This window comes from Salvelinus sp. IW2-2015, unplaced genomic scaffold, assembly GCF_002910315.2.
Source record: "Salvelinus sp. IW2-2015 unplaced genomic scaffold, ASM291031v2 Un_scaffold5919, whole genome shotgun sequence".
NCBI classification, from domain to species: Eukaryota; Metazoa; Chordata; class Actinopteri; order Salmoniformes; family Salmonidae; genus Salvelinus; species Salvelinus sp. IW2-2015.
In genome coordinates this window covers 27517-36897 of record NW_019947184.1, presented here as the reverse complement: position 1 = coordinate 36897, position 9381 = coordinate 27517, and the positions used below count along the sequence as shown (strand labels likewise).

The 9381-nt window shown below is 48.1% G+C and overlaps 1 protein-coding gene across 1 annotated transcript in view; it reads left to right on the top strand.

Annotated features, from left to right (window-relative positions):
- Positions 1-415: 415 nt before the first annotated feature.
- ptpn12 (protein tyrosine phosphatase non-receptor type 12) overlaps positions 416-9381 on the top strand; it is a 36476-nt gene continuing 27510 nt past the window's right edge. Inside the window, exons 1-3 of the mRNA XM_070442094.1 lie at positions 416-442; positions 917-1015; positions 7855-7940. Coding sequence (XP_070298195.1) covers positions 416-442; positions 917-1015; positions 7855-7940 — 212 coding nt within the window. The remainder of the gene's footprint in view (positions 443-916; positions 1016-7854; positions 7941-9381) is intronic.

Below are 9381 nucleotides of genomic sequence, written 5' to 3'. Positions count from 1 at the left end.
TGCGTTCTGCTGTTCAACCAGGTAATGTGGCGTTCTGCTGTTCAGACCCAGGTAGTGGCGTTCTGCTGTTCAGCCAGGTAATGTGGCGTTCTGCTGTTCAGCAAGTTTTGGCGTTCTGCTTCAGCCAAGGTAATGTGGCGTTCTGCTGTTCAGCCAAGGTAATGTGGCGTTCTGCTGTTCAGGCCAAGGTATGTGCGTTCTGCTGTTCAGGCCAAGGTAATGTGGCGTCTGCTGTTCAGCCAGAATGTGGCGTTCTGCTGTTCAGGCAAGGTAATGTGGCGCTGCTGTTCAGCCAAGGTAATGTGGCGTTCTGCTGTTCAGACCAAGGTAATTGGCGTCTGCTGTTCAGACCAAGGTAATTGGCGTTCTGCTGTTCAGACCAAGTAATGTGGCGTTCTGCTGTTCAGACCAGGTAATGTGGCGTTCTGCTGTTCAGACCAAGGTAATGTGGCGTTCTGCTGTTTCAGACCAGTAATGTGGCGCTCTGCTGTTCGGACCCAGGTAATGTGGCGTTCTGCTGAATGTGAACAAAAAACCTCAAGTCTTTGTCTACAGTGTGTCAATCTTCGTGTGGCTGTGTGGCTGTGTGGCTGTGTCTGGGTCTCCTTGGTTTAATATGAATAGAAGTGCCATGTGTCTGTCTGGTGCTTGGCACTATGAAGTGCTGTCTTCATAGTGTTCTGTGTTTGCTTGTGTAATCCCAGTGGGGAGGGAATATGGACTGATTATCTGGGCTTTATGTTTTAATATGAATACCAGTTTTAATTCATATATGTTGTATTTCTGTGACTCACTGTCCACTTTCTGTCTCTCCCGCTCTCCCTCTCTCCCCCCCCTCCCCTCCCTCCCCTCTCCCTTACTCCCTCCCTCCCCGCTCATCCCCCTCCCTCTGCCCTCTCCTCCCTCTCCCCTATAGGAGCAGTATGAGTTGGTTCACAGAGCCATCTCTCAGCTCTTTGAGAAACAGCTGCAGCTTCTGGAGAGCCCCACCAACTCAGAGATCCATGGTGGCATGGTGAGAACTGCCCACACTACACTACCAACCTACTACCCCTACACTACCCCTAGACACTTACCCCTAGACTACCCTGACCCCCACTCCTACACTACCCCAACACTACACTACCCTAGACTACCCCAACACTACCACTACCCCTAGACTACCCCAACACTACACTACCCCTAGACTACCCCAAACACTACCACTACCCCTAGACTACCCCAACACTACACTACCCCTAGACTACACTTACACTACCCCTAGACTACCCTTACACTACTCTACCCCTAGACTACCCTACACTACTCCTAGACTACACTACACTACTCCTAGACTACACTACACTACTCCTAGACTACACTACACTACACTACTCCTAGACTACACTACACTACTCCTAGACTACACTACACTACTCCTAGACTACACTACACTACTCCTAGACTACACTTCACTACACTACTCCTAGACTACACTCACTACACTACTCCTAGACTACACTACACTACACCCCTAGACTACACTACACTACTCCTAGACTACACTACACTACTCCTAGACTACACTACACTACTCCTAACTACACTAACTACTCCTAGGACTACACTACACTACTCCTAGACTACACTACACTACCCTAGACTACACTACACTACCCCTAGACACACTACACTACACTACTCCTAGACTACACTACACTACTCCTAGACTACTCACTACTACTACTACCTACTCACTAACTACACTTCACTACACTACTCCTAGACTACACACACTACACTACTCCTAGACTACACTACACTACACTACTCCTACACTACACTACACTACTCCTAGACTACACTACACTACTCTAGACTACACTACACTACTCCTGAACGCACCACCACGTATAACGCTAGATGACGTCACCGCTCTCGCTAGACAATATTCTGCCTCTTCTTCCCCATCTCACAACACCCATCACACTCACTGCCACAACACCATCACACTCACTGCCCACAACACCATCACACTCACTCCCCCCACACATCACCCTCACTCCACACCCTCACTTCCCCCACAACACTAAGACATGTCTGTCTCCTCTGAGGTGCTTCAGGTTCCACATTCCTCCTCAGAAGCAGAACGGCTGGCCATGTTGCCCCATACCCCCCCCGCTCTCTACAATCACTCACTCTCCCTCCCTCACTCATTCTGTGTCACACACAAACACACTGGACACACACTCCCTCCTTCCTCTCACACACACACTATTTCTCCCTCTTTAACACACTGTACTTTTTGTCTCCAGGAAATGTTATTAACTCACAACAATAAGAGCTTCTAAACTGATTCACTGAGCAGATGGGCTGGTCAGAGTTTCTACAGACAGACAGACAGACAGACAGACAGACAGACAGACAGACAGACAGACAGACAGACAGACAGACAGACAGACAGACAGACAGACAGACAGACAGACAGACAGACAGACAGACAGACAGACAGACAGACAGACAGACAGACAGACAGACAGACAGGACAGACAGACAGACAGACAGACAGACAGACAGGACAGCAGACAGACAGACAGACAGACAGACAGACAACAGACAGACAGACAGACAGACAGACAGACAGACAGACAGACAGACAGACAGACAGACGACAGACAGACAGGACAGACAGACAGACAGACAGACAGACAGACAGACAGACAGACAGACAGACAGACAGACAGACAGACAGACAGACAGACAGACAGACAGAAGACAGACAGACAGACAGACAGACAGACAGACAGACAGACAGACAGACAGACAGACAGACAGACAGACAGACAGACAGACAGACAGACAGACAGACAGACAGACAGACAGACAGACAGACAGACAGACAGACACGACAGACAGACAGACAGACAGACAGACAGACAGACAGACAGACAGAAGACAGACAGACAGCAGACAGACAGACAGACAGACAGACAGACAGACAGACAGACAGACAGACAGACAGACAGACAGACAGACAGACAGACAGACAGACAGACAGACAGACAGACAGACAGACAGACAGACAGACAGACAGACAGACAGAAGACAGACAGACAGACTCTAAGAATTTGACTGGCCTCAAGGTGTGGCAGAACTCTGTCTGGTTTGCTCTCTTCCTCCCGCTCTCTTCCTCTCTTCCTGCTATCACAGCAGTCTGTAGCGAGAGGGAGTCAGGGGAAAGATGGAAGGAGAAAGAGGGATAGGGAAAGAAGGAATGGAATAGCGAGGGAGAGGACCCTACCCGTTTGCTTTAATTGGGTCCTCTCTGCCTCTCTCTCTACTTCCCTACAGAACATCTGTCTGGCAGAACACAGAGACACACATTTTCACTCTGGCTGGGAGTTATATACTGTATAACCCACAAACACACCCACAACCACACACACACACACACACACACACACACACACACACACACACACACACACACAGAGGACGTGTCCGAAGCTAAAGAAAGACAGGATGTTACTCCACTATGACGAACAGAGGCCAAGCGAGAGAAAGAAAATGACTTAGTCACACGATAAATCAAATCAAACTTTATTTGTCACATGCGCCGAATACACAAGTGTAGACCTTACCGTGAAATGCTGAATACAACAAGTGTAGACCTTTACGTGCAATGTTGAATACAACAAGTGTAGACCTTACCATGCAATGCTGAATACAACAAGTTAGACCTTACCGTGAAATGCTGAATACAACAAGTATAGACCTTACCGTGAAATGCTGAATACAACAAGTGTAGACCTTACCGTGAAATGCTGAATACAACAAGTGTAGACCTTACCGTGAAATGCTGAATACAACAAGTGTAGACCTTACCGTGAATGCTGAATACAACAAGTGTAGACCTTACCGTGAAATGCTGAATACAACAAGTGTAGACCTTACCGTGAAATGCTGAATACAACAAGTGTAGACCTTACAGTGAAATGCTGAATACAACAAGTGTAGACCTTACCGTGAAATGCTGAATACAACAAGTGTAGACCTTACCGTGCAATGCTGAATACAACAAGTGTAGACCTTACCGTGCAATGCTGAATACAAACAAGTGTAGACCTTACCGTGCAATGCTGAATACAACAAGTGTAGACCTTACCGTGCAATGCTGAATACAACAAGGTGTAGACCTTACCGTGAAATGCTTACTTACAAGCCCTTAACCAACAATACAGTTCAAGAAGAAGAACATATTTACCAAGTAGACTAAAATAAAAAGTAATAATAAAAAGTAACACAATAAGAGTAACGAGGRTATATACAGGGGGTACCGGTACCGAGTCAGTGTGCGGGGGTACAGGCTATTTGAGGTAATCTGTACATGTAGGTGGGGGCGAAGTGACTAAGCATAGGTAACAAACGAACAGCGAGTAGCAGCAGTGTGCAAGAGGGGGGGTCAATGTAAATTGTCCGGTGGCGATTTTAATGAATTGTTCAGCAGTGTAATGGCTTGGGGGTAGAAGCTGTTGAGGAGCCTTTAGGTCCTAGACTTGGCGCTCCGGTACCGCTGCCGTCCGGTAGCAGAGACAAGTCTATAACTTGGGTGACTGGAGTCTCTGACAATTTTATGGGTTTTTCTCAGACACCGCCTATTATATAGGTCCTGATGGCAGGATGCTTGGCCCCAGTGATGTACTGGGCCGTTCGCATTACCTACTGTAGCGCCTTATGTTCAGATGCCGAGCAGTTGCCATACCAGGCGGTGATGCAACTGGTCAGGATGCGCTTGATGGTGCAGCTGTAAAACCTTTTGAGGATCTGGGGGCCCATGCCAAAACTTTTCAMTCTTCTGAGGTGGGGATGATGGTTCGTCAGAGGGCATAGCGGGATTTCTTATAAGCGTCCGGATTAGACTTCCGCTCCTTGAAAGTGGCAGCTCTAGCCATTAGCTCGATACGGATGTTGCCTGTAATCCATGGCTTCTGGTTGTGATATGTACGTACAGTCACTGTGGGGACGACGTCATCGATGCACTTATTGATGAAGCCAATGACTGAGGTGGTGTATTCCTCAATGCCATTGGATGAATCCCGGAACATATTCCTGTCTGTGCTAGCAAAACAGTCCTGTAGCGTAGCATCCGCGCCATCTGACCACTTCCGTATTGAGCGAGTCACTGCTACTTCCTGCTTTAYTTTMWMCTTGTAAGCAGGAATCAGGAGGATATAATTGTGGTCAGATTTGCCAAATGGAGGGCAGGGAGAGCTTTGTATGCATCTCTGTGTGTGGAGTAAAGGTGGTCTAGGATTTTTTCCCCCCCCTGGTTGCACATGTGACATGCTGGTAAAAATGTGTAAAACTGATTTAAGTTTGCCTGCATTAAAGTCCCCGGCCACTAGGAGCGCCGCTTCTGGGTGAGCATTTTCTTCTTTCCTTATGGCCTTAGAGTTGGTTGAGTGCGGTCTTGTGCCAGCATGGATCTGTGGTGGTAAATAGACGCTACGAATAATATAGATGAGATCTCTCTTGGTAGATAGTGTGGTCTACAGCTTATCTTAGGTACTCTACCTCAGGTGAGCAATACCTCGAGACTTTTTTAATATTAGACGTCGCGCACCAGCTGTTATTGACACCACCCCCACCCCTCTTACCAGAGGTAGAGTCTCTGTTCTGCGCGGTGCATGGAAAATCCCACCAGCTCTATATTTCTCGTTTCTTCGTTCAGCCACATCTCAGTGAAACATAGGATCTTACAGTTTTTAAGTCCCGTTGGTAGGATGAGAGCGATGGTAGGATGAGAGATGAGGATGAGAGCGATGGTAGGATGAGAGCGATGGTAGGATGAGAGCGATGGTAGGATGAGAGCGATGGTAGGATGAGAGCGATGGTAAGGATGAGAGCGATGGTAGGATTAGAGAGATGGAGTTGGGAAGAGAGATGAATGAAGTAGAAGAGAGAGAGGGGAGAAAGGAGAGAAGTAGGGAGGAGAGCTGGTAGTTCTAGCATTGAGGAGGAGGAGGACAGGGGGTAGTAGAGAGAATGAGGAGGAGGGCGGTAGGGGGGGAGAGGGGGGACAGAGGGTAGTAGAGAGATGAGGGGGGGGGGGGGCATTGAGAGGGGACGAGGGTAGTAGGATGAGGGAGGAGAGGAGGGGGTTCTGGCATTGAGAGGAGGAGGACAGGGGTAGTAGAGAGAATGAGAGGAGAGAGGGGGGGTTCTAGCATGAGGGAGGAGGAGGAGCAGGGGGTAGTAGAGAGAATGAGGGAGGAGAGGGGGGTTCTGGCATTGAGGAGGGAGGAGAAGGGGGTAGTAGAGAGAATGAGGGAGGAGAGGGGGGGTTCTGGCATTGAGGAGGAGGAGGAGAACAGGGGTAGTAGAGAGAATGAGGGAGGAGAGAGGAGTTCTGCATTGAGGAGGAGGGGAACAGAGGGTAGTAGAGAGAATGAGGGAGGAGAGGGGGGGTTCTGGCATTGAGGAGGAGAGAACCGGGGTAGTAGGAGAATGGGGGGGGGGGGTTCTGGCATTGCATTGAGGAGGAGGAGAACAGAGGGTAGTAGAGAGAATTAGGGAGGAGAGGAGGGGGTTCTGGCAGCATGCCAGGAGCTGGGGCTGACTTCTTGTTTAAGAAACTGTGACGTTATGCTCCTATAATGCTTCCTCTCTTCCCGTTCTCCTCTCCTCTTCTCCCCTTCCTCTCCCCTTCTCCTCTCCTGGTCTTCCTCTCCTCCTCTCGTCTTCCTCTACTTTTCTCCTCTTCTTCTCACCTTCCCTTCCTCTCCTTCTCATCTCCTCTTCCTCTCCTCGCCCACAGCCTGAGATTAGAGAGCACACATCTGGGAAAGAGAACATATTGGAGCAACACACACCACACACTCTAAGCAGCACACACACACCACACACACACACACACACACACACACACACACACACACACACACACACACACACACACACACACACACACACAAACACACATTAGTGTGCACATAAACACACTGCAGTAGCACGCTCAGGTACAACTCACACAGCAGAGTTTATACAAGCTTCACAAAGCAGCACACAGAGGATACCGTTAGGCTGTATGGACTACTGTGTATTGGGGTATATGTAGGCTGTGTATTGGGTATATGTAGGCTGTGTATTGGGGTATATGTAGGCTGTGTATGGTATGGGCTGTGTATTGGGGTATATGTAGGCTGTGTATTGGGGTATAATGTAGGCTGTGTATTGGGGTATATGTAGGCTGTGTATTGGGGTATATGTAGGCTGTGTATTGGGTTATATGTAGGGCTGTGTATTGGGGTATATGTAGGCTGTGTATTGGGGTATATGTAGGCTGTGTATTGGGGTATATGTAGGCTGTGTATTGGGGTATATGTAGGCTGTGTATTGGGGTATATGTAGGCTGTGTACTGTAATCATGTCTATACAGGCACATGTATCGCCACACTGTTGGCTATGTTTAGCAGCTAGTTAGCAATAAATGAACACTAGCTGTGCTTTCACACATTAACAATGTTTGGACACAGACTACCCAGTATAATCTCCCTATTTAGGAACAGACCCTGGGACAATGGCACCGATAGCCACACACACCTCACACACTGGCACACATGACCAGGGTGACCTGACCTGACCTCATCGTGTTCGAATAGGTTTGGCGCTGCACACACGCCTACTGTATAAAATGGACTGTGAGTACACAGCCCCTGGGACTATGTATAGGAAACCCCAGTGATGATATGAACAGGACTGGAAACCATGTTGCCTTGCTGTTATTAGAACCCGTGCAGACAGACCAAATGATAAACGGTACCTAGCTAAAGTTTTCATTTTCTTTTTTCTTCTATCTCTGTTTCTCCTCCTCAGGATGATGGGCTCAGCCCAGAGAAAGCTGGACACCACTCAGACGAGGAGCGATGTGACACACCGCCCCAAACCACCCCGCATAGCAGGTACAGTACAGTGACTTCATCAACGTATTCAACAACACTGTATATACTCAGCCCTGGTTGGTGTTCTAGCCTGCGGTGTGTTTTGATGTGGAACCACATCATCTCGGCCTCCTGCTGAGCTCTCTGTCTCTGTCTCGCTCTTTCTCTCTGTCTGTCCTCTCTGTCCTCTGTCTCTGTCTGTCTCTGTTCTCTGGCCAGTGTAAAGTCAAGGGTCTCGTCTTCAGTCAGTCATTACTGGTTAGCCAGGTATGTTTCTGTTCTTTGGAATGGGTTGTTTTGGGTCTAAAGGGAGCCAGTCAATAAGGCTAAGAAAACAATGTCACAAGCTGACTAGTTCTTCATATTACAGCCACATGGAGGTCTAGGGGTATTTATATGGAATCATCAGCAGAATAATTAAGGTGGGTGCTTATATTGCTCCTATTTCACACAATTGGAAATGTGTTTTTTTTGCATATCCAACTTCCCCTGAGCACCCTCGGCTGCCTTCCACCCTCATTCCTTGTGCTCTGTCTGCTGTGTGTGTCTCTGTCTCTCTGTCTGCTGTGTGTGTGGGGATGTTTTGACTGTGACCGGCACCCCCCTGTATATATTATTTTTTACTGCTGTTCTTTAATTACTTGTTACTTTATCTCTTATTCTTATCTGTATTTGTTTTGAAACTGCATTGTCTGTTAGGGGCTCGTCAGTAAACATTTCACTGTCAGGTCTACACCTTGTTGTATTCAGAGCATGTGACTAATACAATTTGATTGGATGTTTTGAAGTGAGTGTATTTAGTGTGTGTGTGGGGGGGATGTTTTGAGTGAGTTGTGTTTACGAGCGTCTAGAATATGGCTGGAATACCTCAGGGACTCTCAAGGTCAGACACGGTGAATCATGGTCCTCTCACACATTCTTAGTGTCACCCCATCACCATGTCGTCACACATCTGTGGTCTGTTCTGGTCTAGGGCCTGTACTCAGTAGGGGGGTTGGTCTAGGACCTGTACTCAGTACTGGAGACTCTTCTGGTCTGGTCTAGGACCTGTACAGTACTGGAGACTCTTACTGGTCTAGGACCTGTACTCAGTACTGGAGACTCTTTCTGGTCTGGTCTAGGACCTGTACAGTACTGGAGACTCTTACTGGTCTAGGACTGTACTCAGTACTGGAGACTCTTTCTGGTCTGGTCTAGGACCTGTACTCAGTATGGAGACTCTTTCTGGTCTGGTCTAGGACCTGTACTCAGTACTGGAGACTCTTACTGGTCTAGGACCTGTTCTCAGTACTGCAGACTCTTTCTGTCTGGTCTAGGACCTGTACTCAGTACTGGAGACTCTTTCTGGTCTGGTCTAGGACCTGTACTCAGTAGCTGGAGGCTCTTTCTGGTCTAGGAACTGTACTCAGTACTGGAGAACTCTTTCTTGGTTAGGACCTTTGTATCAGTACTGGAGGCTCTT